Here is a 23784-nt window from a genome sequence, read left to right on the forward strand (position 1 = left end):
GAGGAGCGCTGCGCGTGCGCACTGCGCGTCAGTGAGCTCCAGCCGCGCGAGCGCAGATCGGATACCTGCGGTGGTTTGAGGGGTGGCGAGCCCGCGGGGCTGAGCGGGGTCCTCAGGCTTCCCGGCGACGGCGGTACCAAGTTCGGCAGCGGTCGAAGGCAGGGCGCGGCATGTCGTGGGTTCCGCGGGGCTGGCAGTGAACGCGCGTGCGGGATGGGCAGGCGCCGGGGTGTGGAGCTGTACCGGGCCCCGTTCCCGTTGTACGCGCTCCAGGTGGACCCCAAGAACGGGCTGCTCATTGCTGCGGGCGGAGGAGGAGCCGCCAAGACCGGCATCAAGAATGGTGTGGTGAGAACTCTGGGCAACTGGGAACGGGTCGTGCTGTGCCGTGCCGTGGCGTGCCGTGCCCGAGGGCGATTCTGGGGTGACGGGGGCGGGGCGGAGGGGATGCAGGGCTGAGTCGTACCCCTACTTTAAGCCCTGCCTGTTTCTAGTGGGAAAACCCGGCGTAGACGCCTGGGTGCTGGTTTCACCTTAGAAGAGTGGTTAAGGCGTCCAAATAACAGCCTGGAAACTGTGCGGGTCTGCGAAGGCAGGACCGCGGGAGCTGGTCCAGGGCTGCTTTTCTGGCCTTTTCCAGGAAGGCACACTGTCTTATGTGCCTTCAAGCAGCTCGAGCCTGGATTCCTTGCTTTCTGTAAACTGGATTTAGTAATCTAAGCCCTACTTGCTGTACTAATTGGAGAGCTCCAATAAGAAAATAAAGCTCTAACAACAGCAACAACAACAAACCCCATGAGATGGAGGCGCGGGAAGCCAAGGGATACAACTAAGACAGGACTTAAACGACTAAGTCTAGGACTTGATGTGACTTCCGGGCTCGCCTGAACTTTGCCCACGTTGGTTCCCTCCCAGCACTTTCTGCAGCTAGAGCAAATCAATGGCTGCCTGAGCGCCTCCTTGCTACACTCTCATGACACAGAGACACGGGCCACTATGAACTTGGCACTGGCTGGTGACATCCTTGCTGCCGGACAGGATGCCCGATGTCAGCTTCTACGTTTTCATGTCCATCAACAGAAGCGCAATAAAACAGAGAAGTCAGGTGAGGAGCGTTGGAAAAATCACTCTAATCGTGGTCTCTAAAGAGGAGAGATTAGGTGTAGGGTCTCAGTAGCGCCAAAACACTCTCCGTACTGTCAGTACAGAAGGACTAATACTAGTTAATACAGAAGCCTGGATTCTGCTAGGTTGTGGTGGTGCAATCTCCTTTCTTAGGAGTGGAGGCAAGAGGATATTTAGAGCTAGCTTGGGGAACATAGTAAGTTCTGTCACTGTCTTTAAAAAGCAACAACCACAATAACAAGAAACCCCAAAGAAATCAGCACTTGGGAGGCAGAGGCAGGCAGATCTCTGTGAATTTGAGGCCAGCCTGGTCTACAAAGCGAGTTCCAGGACAGCCAGGACTGTTACAAAGAGAGACCCTGTCTTGAAAAACAAAACAAATGAAGTCTGGACCCTGGAAAATTGTGTTGTAGGTTCCAAGGAGCAGGGACCTCGACAAAGGAAGGGGGCAGCTCCAGCAGAGAAGAAATCTGGAGCAGAAGTACACCCTGAAGGGGTAGAACTCAAAGTAAAAAATTTGGAGGCAGTACAGACAGACTTTAGCACTGAACCACTGCAGAAAGTTGTGTGCTTCAACCACGATAATACCCTGCTTGCTACTGGAGGGACTGATGGCCATGTTCGTGTCTGGAAGGTATGGTTTTAGGGGCCTAAGGGAGAGGGAAGTCAGTTGCAATAACTCCAAAACTGTGAGAGACTGAATATGCACTCTGGGAAACTTATGAGTGGCCATTGGGGTAAGAGAGATGGAGATTGCAGTTTTCTTGCTACGTCTGGTCTAAACTGTGATGCTGGCTTGGCTGTAGGTACCTAGCCTGGAGAAAGTTCTGGATTTCAAAGCACATGAAGGAGAGATTGGAGATTTGGCTTTGGGTCCTGATGGCAAGGTAAGGAGGTGGGGGTATGGGGTACTGGTACAGAAAAGGGGGGCTCTTGTGCTGCTTGCCTCATAAGTAGATGTCCTAACTGTCCATATTTGGAATCTTTACCCCTGCCCAGTTGGTGACTGTAGGCTGGGACTTAAAGGCCTCTGTGTGGCAGAAGGAGCAACTAGTGACACAGCTACAGTGGCAAGAGAATGGACCCGCCTCTTCTGACACACCATACCGCTACCAGGCCTGCAGGTATGAAGGTCACAGAGCATGGCTGGAAGAGACACACCCCAGCTGTAGTGGGGAAGTGGGAAGAGACTGAGGGGAACTGGGGGTGGCTGTAGCCATGTTGGAGGTGGTTTCAAGTGTGACCAGGATATAGGAAGGCACAAACCTTTTGCCCGGCTTCCAGGTTTGGGAAGGTTCCAGATCAACCTGGGGGGCTGCGACTCTTCACAGTGCAGATCCCCCACAAGCGCCTGCGTCAGCCCCCACCCTGCTACCTCACAGCCTGGGACAGTTCCACATTCTTGCCTCTTCGGACCAGGCCCTGTGGCCATGAAGTCATCTCCTGCCTCAGTGTCAGGTGTGAGATATTGTTGCTTAACTGGAAAGGAGGGTGCTTGAGGGAGCTCAGGAGTGAGTCCTGACTCAGTCTCTTGAGGACCACTGTTGGGTGAGAAGGTTTCTGCATAAGCTTCCAGAACAACGAATACTCTTATTTGTTACAGTGAATCCGGTACCTTCCTAGGCTTAGGCACGGTCACTGGCTCTGTCGCCATCTATATAGCTTTCTCTCTCCAGGTAATGAGTAGAGGTTGGCACAAACCCTATGGGGGATGGAGGGTGGGGAGCTGCAGGCTTACTCTACCCTGAGTGTATAGGAAGGAGTCTGGCCCAGTCCATGGGCCAGGAAGGCTGCTGGGGCTGTGGAACATATGTCCCAAAAAGGAGCCTCCAACTAGGCTTTTCTTGTTTGTTTTCTCTTTCTCCAGCGCCTCTATTATGTGAAGGAGGCCCATGGCATTGTGGTGACAGATGTAACCTTTCTACCTGAGAAGGGTTGTGGCCCAGAGCTTCTTGGACCCCATGAAACTGCTCTTTTCTCTGTGGCTGTGGATAGTCGTTGCCAGTTGCACCTGCTGCCCTCACGGCGTGAGTCACTGTTATGTTTTGTGTGTTGGGGGTACCACTTCATGTTTAGCCATAGCAAAAATTGACCCCTGGAAAATGGATTGTTTTTATCCACTCATCTGCCCCTCCTTGAATAAATGGGGTTGGTTAAGGGGTTCTGGTCTTTAAGCTCTGAGCCTCCTTGGCTCACTCACGTCTTCCCTTGTCACATCCTCAGGGAGTGTTCCAGTATGGCTACTGCTGCTGATGTGTGTCGGCCTTATTATTGTGACCATCCTGCTGCTCCAGAGTGCCTTTCCAGGTTTTCTTTAGCCTCCCTGACCAATGAGAATTCGGCTTGGACACTGCCACCTCCTAGAGCAGAATCACTGAGGTCCACAGCTGAGGCTGCCTGCAATGAGACTGGCGGGTACTGCGTGTCCCTTAGCCAGAGCTTGCCTGTGGCCCCACATCCCTGTGGATCTTGGGGCCCTACATTCATCACCTGTGGATCCATTTAGGAAAGTGTGGTCTGAACCCAGGCACACTACCTGCCTTGTTTCCTCTGCTTCCCAGGGCTCCAGAGTTGAGCTCTTCTCTAGAAATATGTGAAGATGCCCAAGACCCTGGAGGCATTGCCATCCTTCTTATAGAAACTGTGTCCACTCCTCCCCTTACAGCCATTACACGAGGTCCTTGGCTTTTGTTGAGACAAAGTCTGGGCTGGCACTTGCTGTTAGGGCAGGAAGAGGCAAAGGAAGTCTCAGGTAGCTGTGGTCTGTGGGCTTAGGTGGGTAGCACCAACCCAGTCAGGCCACATGTACAGTAAGCTCCTGAATCGTCTACTCGGGCCTGAGGAAGGGGAAAGTGACCCTCAGCTCATTAGGTGGGAAGAGTTGATATTTAATAAACAAAGAAAGATTGAACTGAGACCCCTCCCCCCCAAGCAGTTCTCTTGTCAGCTCTTTCCATCTTCAGAAGTGAGTGCCCCAAGGTCAGGCAGCTCCATGTAGTGCTGGAAGATGGCTTGGGCGTACTGATGGAGGACACGGTTCATATAGCAGTGCTTCCGGGGCAGCAGTCCTTCCAGGAAGCCAATGTGGCCCCCCCGAGCTGTGATGAGCAGTGCAACATAGGGAGACTGTTGAGCGGCCTGCAGAGGGAAGGCTGGGAGGGAATCAAGAGGAAAAGGTCAGAAAGTTGTCCTGCAATGAGAACCCAGGCTCACACCTCAGGTACAACCCACATCTGTGGTTCACTAGCCTGGGGGTCAAGGCTTCATTGTTGAAGCCACTCACCATGGCCTGGGGAGAAGGGATCATCTGCTGCATTGAGGCAAAGGACTGGGGTATGGATGGCATCTACCTTGGTTCTTGGGCTTGAGGCCTGGTAATAGGCAGCACAGTCTTTATACCCAAAAGCCACAGATGTGTAGCGCTCATCCAGCTGGCGGATTGTGCGGGCCTGTGTGGTGGAGGTACGGCAGGCTATGATATCATAAAATAGGAGACAACAGGAGACCAGCACTGGGTGAGGGGATGGTTGAAAAATACCTTTATCGCAAAGTCTACATCCAACACCTTTTCAATTGTCTTTCTGTTTCTGGAAGAGAATACATCAGGGTTTGTCTGGACTCCTTCCTGCCCCTAACTCAGAGATCACAGCTTCTGTTTTCTTACTTCATCAAGAAAGCCCCATGTGAAACTGACCCAAGCACTTGCTGTCCTACCTGGCCACAAGCCGGCAGAGTCCAGCAGTAAGGGGCTGATTGAAGAGCAGTGAGTTGAGCGGGGTTTCCAAAGAGTCAACGGTCTCAAAGGAATCCCAGCATGCAGACATTGTCAGTCCTGCTACCAGTCCTCCAGCCTTCCCTGTCCGTGCCAGGTAGTTGAGCACCAGTATCCTGTAAAATTGGATGAAAAGGCTGTGGAACGTGTTGACCTGAGTGAATTGGGGCAGAAGAGGAGGAAGAGACAGAAGATGGACAATGGGTCTTTGGAGTAAACCCAAGCAACTATTACCCTCCAAAAGAGATGCCCACAGCCAGCAGTGGAGCCTGGGAGTAGCGGCACTTTATATGCTTCACAGCTGTTTCTAGATCTTCAGTGTTGCTGGCACAGTAAGCCCTGTGAGTCTGGGGGCAAATTGGGTCATTGGCTAGGGAGGGAGGCCCTTCCCAGAAAGCAACCAAATGGAAGGGCTCGGGAGGTAGTTCGGTAGGGTAGGGGAGTAGGTAAGTAGGCAGAGCCCTAGGGCCAGTGATCTCTACAGAGAGCAGGTGCAGGGCCACCACAAGGAAGGAGGGTACTCACCAACAGTTCTTCCCCTCGGCAGCCACGATTATTAAACACAACAGCCCTGGGGCAACACAGGTATGTGAGGCAAACCCTCCCAAGAAGCCCCTCCCCTTTGGTAGTCTTCAGGAAGGCCCCTGCCGAAGAGTGCTGTATCAGGCTCAGATCCACTTTTCCCTTCCCAAGTTCTGTACCCCAACCTTACCTATAGCCATCTTTCAAAGCTTGGTTAACTAGGTGTAAGATGTATGGCTCCTGGCTACTGCCGCTGATGCCTGGAAGCAACAGTACTATGGGCTGGGTGGTAGGGTCCAGGTAGTGACTGCTCTTAGACTGCTCAGCCCAGTCTAGAAGGAACTGGCCTCCATCTGGGGTCTGGAGGACTTCACTGGGGTTTAAGAGAGATGGGTATATAAAGATACCATCAGGAATTGGACTTCAGGGGTCTACCCTCTGGCTCACTCACAAGCTCTCAGTTTGTCATGCTTTATACAAAGCAATAAGGCTGGCCATGTAGAATGGATAGATGAGCTATTAAGCTTGTGTAGGTGCCCAATCTCATGGGCTCAGCACAGAGGGCACAGATGGCCTTCATTTAAAGAGGTGGATCAGTCTCCCATAGGACCCAGCAGCTTCATGTGCTGACTGTTCTTACCTCCGGTAAGAGACTTCAGGCTGAGACTGCAGGAGGACTCGAAAGATGGTTTGTAGCCGTCCCTCAAAACACCACAGTGTGGGGTAGAAAGTCTCCACAGTGACTGGACAGTGTTGCTCCAGGAAGGCCAGAAACTGGGGCCCAGCCACCAGACGAGGCCTCTGTAACCACACAACACAATTGGCCTCTTTTTTTTTTTTTTTTTTTTTTTCGGTCCCAGACACTGGAGGGTGAGTGATCTCTCTCCTGAAGTCCAGCCTTAAAGATACTGCTTTGCCACAGTGAAGGATCCAGCAAAATTGAGAGACTGGGATGGCCTGGTCACCTTAAATAATATAGTTATCTATTGCCTCCCAAGTAACCCAGTCCTAAAGTGCCACCTCCAGAACTGACCCTGAAGGGGGAACCCTTGCAGTTGACTGGGTGCTGACTTCCTCACTCAGCCTGTCCCCTCCTCAATTCATTTGTGGGAGAGCGGATAATATAAACTGCTCAGTTGGTACCCTACAGTCCTTACTGTATAGTCCTCTGGTTGGTTAGTTGGAGTTTGGGCCTTTTTTATGATTTAATTTGATTTTAATTATGTGCCTCTGTTTGTGAGTATGTGTACACAGGTGCAGATCTTGCCTGTGGGGTTCAGAAGAGGGTGTCAGATCCTCTGGAGCTGGAGTTACAGGCAGTTCAGAGTGCCATAACATGGGTGCTGGAAAACAGACTGATCTGCAGGGGCAGCACATGCTCTTCAGGGCCAAGACATCTCCAGCCCAGGGTGGCTGGTTTTTTGAGACAAAGTTATACTATGCCCAGGCTGGCCTTGAACTCATCAAAATCTTCCTGCCTCTGTCTTGGGCTCCTGTCACCATGCTCTGCTGGTTGAGATTCTTGACCAGGCAAAGAAATGACAGCACCATTCAGTCTGTGGCCTGCACATTGCAGTTGAATTGTCCAAATGCATCTCCCTGAAGCCTGCTCTGCTCAGTCTGGCTCTTGTTGTGCCCCACTGTCTTTAGCACCCCATTGTTTGTATACTTGTGCCTTTCTCTAATGTATGTGCTCAGTGCTGAAAGGCTTCTTTCCCAAGAGCACCTCATACTCTCTTGTAGAGCCCCAGTTCTTAGGCTGTGCTGTACAGGAGGAAGCATCCTAACGTGAACAAATATTTCCTTTCTTCATGCCAACTAGGGGAAAGGGTATAGAGATGGGATAATAGGAGCTAATGAGGTCAATGGGAACAAAGCCCTCTCAGCCTCTTTGCTTGGCTTTGCATAGCCATGAAGTAAAGGAGAGGGAGGGCCTAGCCTCATAGACTCAAGGAGGGTATGCTGAACAAAATCAGAGGACTCCAGCTTAAGACTGAAACTGAAGGGGTTGAGGTATAATAGCTCAGTGGTTGGCCCTATGTTCAATCTCCAGCATCGGGGAAGTAATTTTTTTTATCATAAATGGCATTTCTAAGTAACTTTATTCAGATCCTGTTTTATCTACAGTCCTGCTACTCTAAAGGGGCTAGGCAAATGATACACTAAAGAGGCCCAGCTGATGCTGTGACTTGGACCCTGGTCCCTAACCCTAGAATAACAACAATGAAATCACTTCGATAAAGCCGACTAATTCCAACCTTATTTGATAAGATAGAAGTAAAGAAATTATGACTCTTATAGGTTAATAAGAGTCTGCCCAAAGATAGAGCAAACAAGGGCAAAGCAGAATTAATAGCTATGATATCAACAGTAATAACTTGTAGGTAAAAGTGTTGAATGCTCATTGCATTCCAGGTATTGTGCTAAGAAGCATTTTATGTGATTTTAAAAACATGTTTATTTTTTACTATTTATATTTTAGATTTATTTTTAGTTAGCATGTGTGAGTGTTTGCCTGTGTGAATATTTGTGCACCACCTATATGCCAGGTGCCCCTGGAAGCCAGAGAGGGTTACAGACAGTTGTGAACTGGAAGTGCCATGTAGGTACAAGGAACCGAACCTAGGTGCCCTTAACCACTGAATCACACTTTTACTCCTAATTTACATGACTTTCATTTACCAGTGGCCACAAAGGTTCTTTTTTCTCTGAGACGCATCCCATGTCCCCCATTGTGTGGGCACAGGACCTTGCTGTGTTGCCTGTTGCGCAGGATGGCTGAAAACTCTTAGGCTCAAGTGATCTTCCTGTCTCAGCCTTCCCAGTAGCCAGGAATAAGCGTTTAACTCCTATATATCTTTTTAAAGAAGTTGAATCAATAGGTTTCTTTTTAGACTTTCACCTAAATAGATTTTAATGAGATCAAAAATGTTAGCTTTTCCTGGATATGTAGATTATGTATTTTATCTACGTCTCAGTTCAGAAAATCTCCAAATTGATCAAAAACAACCTGTTAAGACTTTCAGCATGGTACACACAACAGAGTCTAGAACTTAAAACAGGGCTGAGTGTGTATGGGGTAGAATTATTCATCTGTCCTAAGCTTGGCAAGAACCCCAGCTAGTCCTCAAGGGAAACGAGGCCCCTCCAAGTTGATGGACTGGTGCCACAACCACACAGGCATCCGTTCCATTATTCTGTGCAGCTAGCGAACATAATCTGCATATTTTAGTTAGGCCACCTAAAAAAGGGAAAGCAGAAAACGCAATCTCTGACCTCCACTCCACCTTTATCCAATAGTCAACAGTATAGGGGCGCACCCTTTCTGTGCCTTAAAAGACTCAGCTAGCAGAGGAAGATTCCGAGAATCTAAAGAGGCAGAGTCGGCTCTCCAGTAGGTCATAATAGCAAAATGCACTTGGCGCGGGAGGACCAACTATCCAAGCTTTCAGAAAGGGCTGGAGCCCAGGGTGGAGACTACCCTTATACACTCTAGTACCCCAAACACGCCGGCCAGAGCTCAGCCCTCACCCACCTGGGGCACACATGCCCAGTAGTAGCCCAAGTAGAGAGCAACGCCAAGAGCCAAGAGCAGAGAGACGGTGTCTGACCAGGTGCCGTTCTGCGAGCTCAGGGACGAACTCAGCATCTTGGTTATGTAGGGGTATTCCATTTCCCAGGCTCCCGGCTGGCTCTAGCTCCTGAACTTTGACTCTTCCGCTTGCGGTTTGTCGTGGACCCGCCTTTTGCACGCCATTGGCAGGCTTCTGCAGGTCCCGCCCTCCGCGGGCCCCGCCCACCGCCAGTCTGGAGACGAGGGGCGGCGTTCGGCGATCAGGCGAACCTCACAAATACAAGCCGTACTGACCCAGTCGTCCACGCCCCTCCGCTCCTGGGTCGCCTTGGTGGTGGAAAGCGCTGTCCCCCGGGGCAAGCAGCGCCCCGCAGCTGCCATCTTGGTGAGTGCCATCTCTGGACGGCGAGGGCTGAATCCGGCAGCCTGGGAAGGGTTCCGCAGCCCCAGAGCGCAGCCATTCACCACCGTGACCCTCACACACTGGGCACAAGCACTGCCCGACAAATTGTTGCATACTCAGGTTTCAGTCGCTCAGCGGTGATATTCTACTCCCTCGTCTCTTACAATCCCCGCCAAGAGAAAGGGTGCAACAAATGATTTGCTCATCAACTCTATTGCAAGCGTTGGATCCTGTCTCTGTTTTCATTAAGGTTTTGGATAGGGATTTCGGTAGAACCTTGGCTTCCCACTGTAGACTAGACCGCGAGTTGTACCACTCCTAGTCTAGGGATAGATCAACGTATGTAATGTAAAATCTTTCCATGAGATTTGAATGTTGAACTCTCTTTTTTGGGGGGGGGGGTCGAGACAGGGTTTCCCTGTGGCTTTGGAGGCTGTCCTGGAACTAACTCTTGTAGAAAGGCTGGTCTCGAACTCACAGAGATCTTCCTGCCTCTGCCTCCCCTCCCGAGTGCTGTGATTAAAGGCTTGAGCTCTTAGGACAGGAAAGAGTACTAGAAAAAGGAAGTGCTCCCTGCTGCTGTGTGGGAGCAGGTAAGAATGATGCCCAACTTTCAATGGGGAAAGACAGAAAAATTAATAGGAGTTTCCCAGGCAGATGGGAGGCAAGAGTGCCAGCTCCAGGATAAGTGAAAATCTGGAGCCAAAAGAAATGCGTGGCTGAGCGTGTGGGTGATCAAGGAGTAGATTACTGAGCTTCCTGAGGGCAGAGGAAATCCCTCAAAGCACTCAGGAAGAGAGTAGTCAGAGAGATGTGTTTGAGAAGAAATCTTCGGGCTACTTAGAAGGAGGAGAATAAAGACAGAAGCAAAGGGGCCAATTGGGCGCTTAATATTAAGAGCACTCTGGGCGGGCTGGAGAGATGGCTCAGAGAGAGAGAGAGAGAGAGAGAGAGAGAGAGAGAGAGAGAGAGAGAGAGAGAGAGAGAGAGAGGAGAGAGAGTGCACTCTGGGCATTGGGGGCACTGGCAGGTAGAAGAATGAAGATCTTCAGGGTAGAAGGCAGAGTTGTCAGGACTCTTCAGTGTGGTGGAGGTGAGGCAGAAGAGGAATAGGAATGGCTCTCAGGTTCCTGACTGCACAGATACAGGCATGTCTATCCCCGGGGTAGGGAGACCAGAGGAGGGAAAGGCTAGAAGAGGAAGACAATGCATTCAGATCCAGATGCATTGGGCTAGAATGCTGTACATGTTCTATTTTCTTCGACTCTACCTTTTCCCCTGAAACCCAGAGCCCGTTCTCTAAAACAGCCTTTGTGCTCCAAAGCCCCTCAGAATTATTAAATCTGGTTAATCCTAGCCCTGCCACTGCCTGTCTTTCCCTTAGAGGAAGACTATGGGCTATGCCTACCCTTTCCTTTGCTCCTGTCTCCCATCCAAAGGGCAATAGTGTTTCCCCCTCGGGACTGTGCATGTCTTGTTTTGCCTTTTGTCTCCAAGAACTGAAGACCATTAAACTTTTCTTTAAAAGCATTTGACCACTTCAGTGTCAGCACCCAGCCACAAAACCCAGGCCCAGACCCAGGCACAAATCAGTAGGCTGTTCAATTCCTGAGGTCTGGGCCTTGTAGACTACCAATAGAGATCTTGGAGTTATTGCCATTTAGTTGGGGCGGGGTGGCTTTTTGTCCTTTTTTATTTTGCTTTTGAGACAGGGTCTCGCTGTGCATCCCTGAGTGGCCCAGTAACTGCTATGTAGACCAGGCTGGACTTGAACTTGAATCGATTCTCCTGTCTCTGCCTAAATGCAGGGGTTACAAGTGTAAACCATCATGCTCGGCTCATTAACATTTAGGTGATGAGTTCATTTGTTGAGTTGATTTTAAGTACTGCAACCTGGATGTTCTAATAGAAATGTATTCTCCCAGTCTGGACACGAGAATCAAGATGGCATCAGTGTGGGTTCCTTGGTGATCTGTGTGCGCATCTCCCATTGCTTCTGAGGGTTGGTTGGTTCTGACCTCTATGTCTATCTTCACATGGTGATCCCATTAACAAAATACTACAGACCGGACAATTTTTAAAGATTTATCTTTTTCTGTGTTTGTCCATGTGTGTTGGTGGCGGGGGGGGGGGGTGCATGTGAGTACAGCTGCCTGAGGACGTTAAAGGAGGGCATTAGATCCCCTGGAGCTGGAATTGCAGGTGGTTGGGAGCCACCTGACATAGGTTCTGGGAACCAAACCTGGATCCTCTGCAAGAGCACACTATGCTCTCTCAGCCACTAAGCCCATTTTCTCCAGCCCTACACTGGACAAGTTATAAACAATAAAATTTGTTGCTCACAGTTTTGGAGTGTGAAACGTCCAAGATCAGATACTAATAGGGCTTAGTGTTGGTCACGATCTGTTCTTCATAAACGATGCCATTCATGTGTCCTTACACAGTGGGAAGAACAGGAGGGCAAGAGTGAAACAGGCTCAGATGGTCTGCAGCTTCCCCCACATCCAGGGGCAGAACCCTTGACTTCATCATGTCTCAAGAGTCCCCACCACTTAGCACCACAACAAGGGTAGAGTCTCAAGAATTAATTTTTGAGAGAGGGAGACACTTCAGGCCTCAGCAGTGTTATTCCTGTGTGTGTTCAGATTTCCTCTTTAGCTATGGACACCAGTCATATGGAATTAAATACTCCAGTGTGACTTCATATAAACTAATCTCATCTGCCATTACCCGATTTCCAATATGATGGAATCCAGAAGTTCTGGAGGTTACAGCTTCAACAGGTCAGCATTTGGAAGACACAGCTGAACCCCTGACAAACAACGATGGAAGTTCCATGAACAGATGACCACATGAGCAAAGAGAGTGAAGAGGGAATCCCAAAGAACACCAGTACATGCTAAGAACAGATCAACTAACTGACCAGACAGGGAGTAGCAGCATGGTGGAAGCCAGTGAACAGGGTTCCAAGCCAACCTCACCCAACAGCGCCCCCCCCCCCCAGGCAACATAGTCTGGGTGGCTTATGGCTGTGATGGCTACTGACTGGAGGTTCTGGTTCTGATGAAACAGAAGAAGCTGAAGATTTTTTTTTTTTTTTTTTTTTTTTTTTTTTTTTTTTTTTTTTTTTTTTTTTTTTTTTTTTTTTTTGGTTTTTTGAGACAGGGTTTCTCTGTGGCTTTGGAGCCTGTCCTGGAACAAGCTCTTGTAGACCAGGCTGGTCTCAAACTCACCACCGCCGGGCAGAAGTTGAAGATTCTGAGATATGGGATTATTCAAAAAACTAAGTCCATGGGCCAATGGGTAAGACATAGGCCTGAGCTTGGGTAGAAGGACTGGCCACTGGGGTAAAAGTAGGCGACACTCCATTTTGATCTTAAAGCTGTGGCCATAGAGCTTCGACACGACACGACACCTGTGTTGACAAACTACTGTTCCTGCTGCAATGGTTTCTCCTGACACCCAGCCCCATCAGCCTCTCCCCTCACATGGAACCTCTTCTCCATAATAGGCATGCTTACATTGACACACCAACCTGGAATCTCAGCTTTAACAACTTGAGAAGAGCTTGTGCAGACGCCTGGATACACCCGTACTGTCACACTCCTAGATAATTGGCCGTGTATTGGCCACACTGCTCTTTCCATTGAAGGCCGCAATCACACACACTTAACAGCAGGTCATGTTCTATTAGTCACAAACAAGTTTCTCAAATAAAGCCTGTGTTGCCACAGCATAATCATAGTTAGACATTGTAAATGAACACCAGCCTCATATTTGTCCAGTTGTATCTATTTCTCTCACATAACACCCCTTGCCTCACCACTATTTTTATTCGTGTAACACATCAGTCTCAATATTCTGTGACTGCCTTATACACAAACCAGACTCACCACTATGACTCCGGCTCTTGAATACACGCCTCATATACACGCCTCACCAGCCGCCCACACAAGCACCCTCACAAATCCTTTCCTGTCTGTCATACATGTATTCTCTCTGCCTCACACTCAAAAAAAAAAAAAAAAAAAAAAAAAAAAAACAATCTGCCTCCATCTGGGTCCCAGTGACACGCACCGAGGATCCGCATGGAACAAGGCCAGGTGGAGGCGCTGCAAGACAGGTCTGGGCAGGGCGGGGCGGTGGCCCTCCGGTGGCTGTCGCTCGCTCCGGACTCTGCCCGGGCCTGGGCGGCGGCTGCAGGCTGGAGGGCGACGTGGAAAGGCCACGTGGAGCCGCCCGGGGGAGGGCCAGCTGCGGGCAGCCAGGCTAGGACGGCGCGGTGCCCATAGCGCGCACGAAGCCGGAGCCCCAGTCGCCCGCAGCACCACCGCAGCAGGTGGGTCGGACTCGGGGAGGGGCTGGGGCCCAGCGAGCGGTGGGAGTACCGGGCTCCTTGCGGGTGAGGGTGGAGACCTTCTGCCTGCAGTCAGGATGCCGAGAGCGCAGTCCTCCGCATCCCCTACGGCTTGGACTCGGCTGGGGTGGGGGTGGGGGGCGGTGCTCTGGCCTCCTATTACCGCTGGGGAAGAGGTCATCCCTGAGAGCAGATATGGGAAGGGTGCAAAGCGCCCCGCGAGGCCCCTGGGTTTGATGACAGGTCCAACAGCCCTGGCCGGTAGGGTTCATCCTCATTCAGTAGTTGGAGATGATTGAAAGGACGCTGCCCATCGTCATCCAACCATAGCTGGCTGAGCTCTAGCTCAGGTGTGCGCGCCTCTGGCTGCATAACTGCAGTCATTTAGGACTCCCCTCCCTATATCTGGACACTAGGGGGCAAAATCAAGGAAGATGACTAGATTCACATAACTTCTCCACGGTGGTCAGAGTTGTTCAGAAATGACATGGATGCCCTTCATGGTGCCAGCTTTTGTCCTGGAAAGGTTCAAGAGAGATATTATGGCTATTTGACGGAATACTGTAAAAGAAATGTATCCAACAGCTGGGAAGCCATATGAGCTAAGCCTCCAAAGGCCCCTGCCACATTGTGGAGCATCTGCTGGCCCTAGCTTAAACCTCCCGAAGTCCCTATGAAACACCCTCATCTTACTAATGAAGACCCCAGGGCTAAGAGAAGTTAAGACACCGGCCTGGACCACATAACAGTGGAGAGGCAAGATCTGATCAAAGGTCCAACCTCAAGGCCAAACTCCTCCTGTGAACTAGGGCAAAGGCCTAAAGAAATTGGAGGCAGAAGGCTGTGTGTGTGTGTGTGTGTGTGTGTGTGTGTGTGTGTGTGTGTGTGAGAGAGAGAGAGAGAGAGAGAGAGAGAGAGAGAGAGAGAGAGAGTGTGTGTGTGTGTGAGGGAGAGACAGAGAGAGTGTGTGTGTGTGTGAGTGTGTGTGTGTGTGTGTGTGTGTGTGAGAGAGAGAGAGAGAGAGAGAGAGAGAGAGAGAGACTCTTGAGTAACTTCACTTTATTGTATCTCAACTGTTAACTAGCAGTTTTGGTGGCTTTCAAGTGCTTGTTAGGGTAGTTACATTTATGCATGATATAATTCTAGGAAATGGCTAGGATCATTTTTATTTTACAAGCAATTTTTCAATGACCACTTTAAAAGCTCCCACAAGGGCTTAAATTTGTGAGTATGAACAAGTCATATTACATCAGGCTCATTATACTTTGCATGATTCTCTTAAACAACAGCTGAAAGCACCAACAGAATATTAGACTCGAAGTCCACATGTGGTGCTTTTCATTTTTGAGGTAGACTGCAACTGAAGGCTAAGATTATCAAGACGATCCAGGTTGAAGGTGGAACAGGTTTGGACAAAAACACTAAAAAAATAAGAAAATCTAGCATGCTGTTGTTTGAAGCCATGTTTGCTATAATGGGTCACTGGAGGATGAGGTAAAGATGATGTGACACCTGCACACCCAAGTGAGGACTCTGGACTGTGAGGAAAACAAGGAGCGATTAAAGGGCTTGGAGTTGGAATTGTCAGGTGTGGTGGTACACACCAGTTAACCCTAGCACTTGGATCAGGAGTTCAGGGTTACCCTCAGCTACATGATGAGTTGTAGGCCATCCTGGGCTACCTACATGAGACCCTGTGGGATTTTTTATGAATTGATTATTTGAAACAGGTCTCTCTGTAGCCTTAGATTTTCTGGAACTCCCTTTGTAGACCAGGCTGGCCTGGAACTCACAGAGTTCTCCCATCTCTGCCTCTAAAGTATTGGGATTAAAGGTGTATGTCAACACCTCTGGCCTTTATTGTTTTTATGTGTATGGGTGTGTGGCCTGCATGTATGTTTGTGTACCACTTGTGTGCAGTGCCCTCAGAGGATAAAGGAGGACAGAAGACGACATCAGGCCCTCTGGAACTAGATTACAGAGAGTTGTTAGTTAATATATGGGTGCTGGGGATGAATCAGTGCTCTTAACAGCTGAGCCATCTTTCCAGCCCCTGTTGTTTTTAAAAAAGGTTTTGAATGGACCAGCAAAATGGGTTGAAGTACTTACTTGCAAGCAAGCCTGAGGACCTGAGTTCAAATCGAATGTACCACAAGGTGGCAGGAGAGAGCCAATTCCCAAGAGTTGCCCTCTGACTTCCACAGGTGCAGTCTGACACCCACCGGCCTACACTCATGCACACATATACACAGTAATAAAATAAACAATAAAAGTTGTTTTTGGAGCAATGGCGTTCTAGTAAAGGGAGATGTATCTGATGTGGGTGTAACGACAGTACCACAGTCTGGGACAACAGTAAAAGGCTGACTTTGTGTAAGAAGGAATTCACTATCCTCTTACTGTTTTCTGCAATCCTATGAAAGTGGATCTTGCTTCTGTCCACTACACACACTAAATAGTTATAATGTAATAGTTACAAATGTGAGGGACTCACAGGTCAGAAAGGAGGACGATGACACTGATGCATATAGGAAGGGCTCAGAATTCACATGACTTATAGAGCCCAGAACAAAGGCAGTTGAGACTTTTGGGACAGCTACAGCAGAGCAGCAGACAGCAAGGCCTGTGGGGTTAAGTAGGTCCCACACCTAAGAAGATCTAGGAAGCCAGCACTTACACAGCTGGTATTTGGATTTTTTAGGATTACTTAACAAGCCACTCAAAACGTAAATGGTTTGGATTTAAAGATAGAAAAGAGCACCTGGGTACTTCAGAATCCCTCAAGGTCTTCAGAAGAGGTTCCATACAGGGCAGGTGCTTGCAAATGGTCTCAGGCTTCCCAGCATCAGGCACACTGCACACTGCTTGTACAGTTCTGGTCAAAGCAGCTTCAGCACTTGCCTTGCTCCTAGGCAGACTGGATTATCACATTGATGCTTCAGTACCAGCTAGGCTATGGGAATCCACCGTAGGTTAAAAAGCAGTCTGTAACAGCCAGCTGTAGGGGCACATGCCTGTAATCAGCACTTGCCAGGAGGTCACCTAGGGAGACCCTGTTTCATAAAAACAACCAGAGCTAGGTGTGGAGGTACATGACTATAATCTCTGTCTTTGGGAGGCTGAGACAAGAGGATTTAAGTGAGTTTAAGGCAAGTATGAGCTATATGAGTTCAAAGCCCACCTGGGTTGCAAATCCAGACCTTGGTTCATAAAACCAACCAAACAGTGCCAGGCGATGGTGGCACATGCCATGCCTTTAATCCCAGCACTCGGGAGGCAGAGGCAGGTGGATCTCTGTGAGTTTGAGACCAGCCTGGTCTACAAGAACTAGTTCCAGGACAGCCTCCAAAGCCACAGAGAAACCCTATCTCGAAGAAAAAAACAAACAAACAAACAACCAAACAAAACAACCTAGTAGCTTCAGATGATAGCCTTAGCTTTACTGTGGATGCCAGCTAAGCAAGACAGTGGCGACTAGCTTTTCTCTGTACATACTGTTGGCCAGGACAGCTGGAAGGCTCACAAATAGAAATGGAAGGTTCATTCTTGCATGTCTGACTGGGAGGTAGCTGGGCCCGAAGAGCTCTGTCCCTATGTAGTCTTTTGGGGGCTTGGGGAAGACAGAGAGAAGTGGAGACACTACCAGTTTTTTCAGCTATCTTTGTCACCTGGAAGCCAGTCACTAAGTCCAAACACCTAAGAAGAGGTGAATTGGACTACAGGTTGAGTGGGAAGCAAAGTAAAAACAAATTGAAGACATGAACCAGCAAGAGGGATAGTAAAAGTGTTTGGCCTTAGTCTGATCCCCAGAACCTACGTGGTGGAAAAAGGGACTCCTAAAAATTGTTTTACGACCTCCACATGTACACTAATGGCACTCATGTCCACAGACAGACACACACACACACACACACACACACACACACACACAGAGAGAGAGAGAGAGAGAGAGAGAGACAGAGAGAGACAGAGAGACAGAGAGACAGAGAGAGACAGAGAAAAAGAATAAAATTTAAAAGAATAAAAAAGAAAAAATTAGCCGGGCGTTGGTGGCTCACGCCTTTAATCCCAACAGGTGGATCTCTGTGAGTTCCAGACCAGCCTGATCTACAAGAGCTAGTTCTAGGACAGCCTCCAAAGCCACAGAGAAACCCTATCTCAAAAAACAAAAAAAAACAAAACAAAAAATTTTAAAAAAAGAAAAAATAGGTGTAGGCTTGTTTTGGGGGCTCCTGCAGTCAGCCTAATAACTGAATGGATTAGTGGATGGAAGGGTACTTCCTGCTGGGCCCAAACTGCCACCACCAGGGTTTGTCTTTGGAGTCCAAATATTGTCTTCTAAAAAGCAACCTTAGCGGATGGCAACAGATGTAATCCTCATAGTAAGTGTTGACAGCTCTGAGGGATTTAAATTATTCCTGCCTCCTGCAGCCTGGATCCTTGCAGGGAACAGATGGGAAGAAGAAAGTAATTTGAAGGACTCAGGTGGGAAGGCCAGGAGGGAAGGTGTATGTTAAGGCATTACAGAGCAGCCAGGACAACTTCTAGAAAGAAAAGGCCTCGTCTCATTTAGCTAGCACCAAGCCTGCACTGCAGGTGGAGGCCTGAGAGGGCTCACAGTCAGTGCAAGGCAGAGCCTGCACTGGGACCTAGGCAGCCTTTGGTTAGGACCCTCGTGCTCCGTGTTCGAACCCTGGGTTAGACCTCCTTCCCCTAGCAATCTGTATCTTTGTCCCTCCCTTCCTCTCCATCAGGATCTTGCTACATTGCTCAGGCTGGCCTCGAACTCATGACTGTTATAACTCAGCCTCTCAAGGAGCTGGGATTGTAGGTAGGTGCCACTCACTTCTGTTCATCTGTTCATTGTTTAAACATGTATCTTTTCCTGATTGTGTAATTTTGCAAACCTTAAGGAGGAAAAGAAGTAGTTTGATCTTGTACCTTCAACTTACTGATAAGAGAGTACCTCATTTTTAAGAAGGAACTTAAGAAACAGTAAAGAGACTGGCTGGGGAGATGACTCAACAGGTAAGAGCACCAGCTGTGGCTCCTGCAGAGGACCCAGGTTCGGTTCTCAGCATCCACATGGTGGCGCACAACCTTCTGTAATTCCAGTTCTAGGGGATCTGATGCCCTCTTCTGATCTCTTTAGGCACCAGGCATTTACATGGTACACATTCATACATGCAGACAAAACACTCATATACATACATAAATCTAATATATATTTTAAAAATAGTCTGACAGTGCACCTCAGTTGTGGGGCACTTGACTTTCGTGTGTGAAGACTTGGGCTTGACTTCCCAACACTGAAAAACAAAGAAGTGAACAGCCAGACACCATGGCACACATCTGTAATCCTAGAACTTGGGAGGCAGAACCAGGGGAATGAAGGGCGACACTTAGGGAAAATGTAGCAATTAATGCTAGAAATACCTTTCAGTCAGTGGTGGCTTCAACTTCCCTTTGGCCACTGGGGCTTACAGAGATCAGCAAGTTTCATGTACTCCCATAGCCACCAAGTCCAATCATATGTATAGATTATTCGCTATCTATGGCAATGAGGGTGGGAGGGTAGGGGGTGGAGTGAAGGCTTCGTTGGTAAGACAAGACATGAGAACCTGATCTCAATCTTCAGCACCCATGTAAAAAGGCAGGCTCAGGGCTGGGAGGTGTCCACTTGTCACATGTCTACCGAGGACCTGAGTTCAGATCCCCAGAATTCATGTAAAAAGCCAAACACAGTAGTATGTACCTATAGCACATGGTGGGTGGGAATGGGGGGCTAGAAACAGGTGAATGCTTGAAGCTTATTGGGCAGCCAGTTTAGCTGAACTGAAAACTTGAAGTTCAGTGAGAGATTCTGTGTCAAAAAGTGGAGGTGGTTTGACAGCTAAAGATACTGGGATGGGCTCTTAAGTGGCTGCAAGCACATGGGAGACCCCTTCTCTCTGGCCTCACCTTGACAGGCATGGTCAGGCACACCTGTAGCCAGCCTCTAACAGGCGTGGCTTACTGTCCCCTACAGGTGTGCTCCAAGGCCACCTGGCTGAATGTTGGGATTGTAGGGCATGTACCACCACACCAAGCCTCAGTCGGTTTTTCCTAAGTACAGACTAACAGTCCATCTCTCTGTATACGTTTTGATCTTTAGCGAGTCCAAGCATTCTAATTTATTCTTCTCCCATCTGTAAAGGAAGTGGCCTCTCTAGGGCAGACATACTTAAGCAGCAGTTAAGCAGGGCCATTGGGACATGGGAAGGAGCCCAGAGTTACCTTCCACAGCGCATCTCTGCTCTTACGCACTTAAATACTGGAGCAGGATTTGTGTATTTTCCTACAACCAGGACTTATGTACAGCAAAAGTCCATGGAAGGTTGTTGGTGTGCATATAGAGTCCTCCCTGAGCAGGCATCCTTTTTCCTATGCCACATGTTTCCACATGCAAGGAAGGAAGTCATTTCTGTGTGATTCATGTGACCCCACAACACTGGCAGACACCCCTCCCCTGACTCTTTGATTCTGCTCCTAGCTCCAGTATCCAGAGAGATGTTCCAGTGTCTGATGCAAGTGTTGATGCTGCCACTATTGCTGCTACCTTTGGGTTACACTGCTCCCAAGGATGGAGCTGCGAGGTAAGAGGGCCCTGGGCTGGGGTAGAGAAAAATTTCAGGACTCCTCTGAGGAACCAGGAGCCTGCTGAAGTACAACCTCCTTCAATTCTGTGTTCACATCCCAACCTCCTGCCCTGTGACATCAGAATGTCACAGGGAGGGATTAGTCCCTGCTTGTAGATCACTTTGCAGCCAAAAGTTCAGTCCCAGACCTGTGTAAAGCATCAGGAGGAAGTTAGAAACTGGGACGGGGCTGCAATCTGTGAATCTGACATTGGAAATACCAAGGAAATAGGGGTCATTGACTAACATTTCTGACTTACTAGAACTGCTTTTTTTTTTTTTTTTTTTTTTTTTTTTATTTATTTAGTATACAGTGTTCTGTCTGCATGTATGCCTGCAGGCCAGAAGAGGGCACCAGAACTCACTACAGATGGTTGTGAGCCACCATATGGTTGCTGGGAATTGAACTCAGGACGTCTGGAAGAGCAGCCAGTGCTCTTAACCTCTGAGCCATGTCTCCAGCCCTAGAGCTGCTTTCTTATACTCAGTATATGCAATAGGATCGTGGGTATGAGGGGAGGGTGATACTGGCATAGCTTTGGAGAGCTGGCAACAGTGACGAAAGTGGCTGCATCACCTCCTGTCAGTTCTGCCATTCCAGGCTGATGTGGACACACAGTAGCCCTGTGCAGAATTAGGAATACATTCTGAGACCCTGGGCAGACTTAAACTCTGGGCTGACATCCATGCCCTCTGCTTGAAAAAGGAAGATGCAGCCGGGCGTTGGTGGCGCACGCCTTTAATCCCAGCACTCGGGAGGCAGAGGCAGGTGGATCTCTGTGAGTTCGAGACCAGCCTGATCTACAAGAGCTAGTTCCAGGACAGGCTCCAAAGCCACAGAGAAACTCTGTCTCGGAAAAAAAAAAAAAAAGAAAAGAAAAGAAAAAGAGAAAGGAAGATGCAATGACTTGTCATGGGGCAGACTGGGTATGTAGAAACCTGGGCGTCGCTACCAGCCTTAGCTTGACATCTGCTCCTCTGATCGTGGCATTGAAGAAGCAAGACCACAATAAGCCACTGTGCCTTGACACTCACTGGACCATCTTATGGGCCCTCCAATGTGTGTCTACTATGGTGGCCTCAACCTCACCAGGCATTTTCTTTGCATGTATGTGTCTGTGTGTACATGAGTGTGGGGGTGCCTGCAGAATCTAGAAGAAGGGGTTAGGTCTCCTCAAGTTGAAGTAATAGGTAGCTGTGAGCCACCCATTGTGGGTACTGGGTGAACTTGGGTCCTCTGGAAGAGCAGCACATGCTCTTAACCACTGAGCCATCTTGCCAGTCCCTTTTTTTTGATTTTCTAACATTAATTAAGGCACCTGAGCTGCAAAAGCAGTCTTAGAGGGTAAGGTTCTATTTCCGGTGACACTGGAAGAGATTTTTCCCTATAGCCTTTTGTGGGAATTTGGAGTGACAAGTCCCTTTGGGTCTGGGAAAATCTGTCAAGTGGCTGCTAAGCTAGGCCTTGGGCTGATGCTTCTCTCCCTGTTCTAGGATGGACCCTGAAGTACAACAGCAGATCATGCCCAACCCCTTCCAGCCAGGCCCGGAGCAGCTCCAGTGAGTAAGCTGGGGATTTCAGTAGACAGTAACTGGTCAAGCCTTGGACTCACCTGACTGAGTTGCCACTTTTTCAACAGACGTTTGCGGAATTACCTCAAGGGACTAGAGAAGATGGAAGAGGACCCTGAACACATGAACCGGGAGCAAGGTGCTCAGCACAGGCCCTGGGAGGCTCCTGGGGTCAGAGCTGGGGCTGAGTGCTGGCTGCCCTGTGGGTTCCTGTCTTCTCTAACCCAGATTCTCTTCCCTAGTCCTGCTCTACCTCTTTGCTCTCCACGACTATGACCAGAATGGACAGCTGGATGGCCTGGAGCTGTTGTCCATGCTGACCGAAGCTCTGGCCCCTGGAGCTGCACACTTTCCCATCAACCCGGTAAGCACTGCTGGAAACTGAGGCACTAGCGCCTTGGAGCTTTGGTCCTTTGGTAGACTCCCTGAAAAAGGAAGCTCACACCCTATGCAGCAGGGATGGGGTTGTTTGGGGAGGGCCTGAGTTCCCGAAAATATCCATGGTAACTGTTTCTACAGGTGATCCTGGTAGTGGACCAGGTGCTTGAGACCCAGGACCTGGATGGAGATGGGCTCATGACTCCTGCAGAGCTCGTCAACTTCCCAGGAGAGGTCCCCAAGCATGCAGAGTCTCTTCCTCCAGCTCTCCAGGAGCCACAGCCTGCTGGGAGGCAGTTGCATTTAGCTAATGGTCCATTGCAACCAGAAGCCCAGCAATCCCTGGAGACGAGAGAAGAAACTAGAGGCCAGGTGGAGGCCAAAGGGGAGTCTTTGGAACCTGTACAGAAGGCTGAACATCAGACAGGGGCTGAAGTAGACACCCTCAGTCCCGAAGGGGCGGTTAGGAGACAGGCAGAGGCTGAAGGAGACGTCCTGAGTCCCAGAGAGGATGCCGAGGGACAGATGGGGCGCAAGAACAATGAAGGGGAGCCCAAAGAGCTGCCAGTGGGAACATTAGATGCCACGAACACTCCAAATGAGATGGAGGCTCACAGTATTCAACTAGAGAATGATGAGATATAAACGAGATGACACGGGCTCATATCCCTTAAAATCTCAGTGCAGAGCAGAAGCATAAAAGGTAGAATGTCTCTGTTGGGATAAGAGCCACCTCTGACATGGGTATGGTGGCACAAGCTAGTAATCCTAGAACTTGGAAGACTATTTCAGAAGGATTGAGAGCTCCAGGTTAGCCCAGACTATACAGCTAGTTTGAGGCTAGGCTGGGCTTCTTAGTAAAAACATGTCTTCATGAGAGAGAGAGAGAGAAAAAAAAAAAAAAAAGCATTCCTACATCTCCTTTCTGGCCTCAGGAGGAAGCAGGACTTTCTGTGCAGCTCAGGAAGACCCTAAGCTGAGAGGCAGCTGTCAGGCCCCGAACAACCAATAAAGAACAGAATGAATTAATCTCCATAGCCTTTGTGTCCTTGGTCTAGCCTACCCAGCTCCTTGCCCTCAGAACATAGGAATTTGGGGACTGGACAAGCTTTGTGAAAGGATGGATGGACATTCAGCTTTCCCAGGGTTTCTAGCCAGGGGTGCTGAGCCACTAGCCACAGCCAGCTACCGACAAGCCCAGGAAGAAAGCTCAGTCTATCCTGAGGGCAACAACATTCTCCTGAAGTTCCCTCTTTTTTTTGGGGGGGGGGAGAAGGGGGCGGGAGGTTCGAGACAGGGTGTCTCTGTGTAGCTTTGGAGCCTTTCCTGGAACTCACTCTGTAGACCAGACTGGTCTGGAACTCACAGAGATCCACCAGCCTCTGTCTCCCGAGTGCTGGGATT

The 23784-nt window shown here is 49.3% G+C and overlaps 3 protein-coding genes across 3 annotated transcripts; 2 read left to right on the forward strand and 1 right to left on the reverse strand.

Annotated features, from left to right (window-relative positions):
• Positions 1 to 23: 23 nt before the first annotated feature.
• Preb (prolactin regulatory element binding) lies at positions 24 to 11740 on the forward strand. The gene is made up of 10 exons (XM_027424493.2): positions 24 to 348; positions 916 to 1105; positions 1539 to 1759; positions 1932 to 2012; positions 2125 to 2249; positions 2410 to 2583; positions 2729 to 2801; positions 2993 to 3152; positions 3349 to 5238; positions 9100 to 11740. The coding sequence occupies exons 1-9, from the start codon at positions 214 to 216 to the stop codon at positions 3441 to 3443; spliced, it is 1254 nt and encodes a 417-aa protein (XP_027280294.1). The 5' UTR covers positions 24 to 213; the 3' UTR covers positions 3444 to 5238; positions 9100 to 11740.
• Positions 3993 to 9150, reverse strand: Abhd1 (abhydrolase domain containing 1). Its single transcript, XM_027424495.2, has 9 exons — positions 8955 to 9150; positions 6060 to 6220; positions 5610 to 5792; positions 5423 to 5468; positions 5132 to 5244; positions 4840 to 5013; positions 4664 to 4712; positions 4409 to 4574; positions 3993 to 4277 (listed from the first exon to the last, which is right to left on the reverse strand). Exons 1-9 carry the CDS (start codon positions 9090 to 9092, stop codon positions 4069 to 4071), a joined length of 1239 nt encoding a protein of 412 aa, XP_027280296.1. The 5' UTR covers positions 9093 to 9150; the 3' UTR covers positions 3993 to 4068.
• Cgref1 (cell growth regulator with EF-hand domain 1) lies at positions 9249 to 23415 on the forward strand. The gene is made up of 6 exons (XM_027424496.2): positions 9249 to 9378; positions 20286 to 20388; positions 21925 to 21990; positions 22071 to 22141; positions 22245 to 22366; positions 22522 to 23415. Exons 2-6 carry the CDS (start codon positions 20303 to 20305, stop codon positions 23023 to 23025), a joined length of 849 nt encoding a protein of 282 aa, XP_027280297.1. The 5' UTR covers positions 9249 to 9378; positions 20286 to 20302; the 3' UTR covers positions 23026 to 23415.
• Positions 23416 to 23784: the final 369 nt, after the last annotated feature.

This window comes from Cricetulus griseus, chromosome 7 (genome assembly GCF_003668045.3).
Source record: "Cricetulus griseus strain 17A/GY chromosome 7, alternate assembly CriGri-PICRH-1.0, whole genome shotgun sequence".
Lineage (NCBI taxonomy): Eukaryota > Metazoa > Chordata > Mammalia > Rodentia > Cricetidae > Cricetulus > Cricetulus griseus.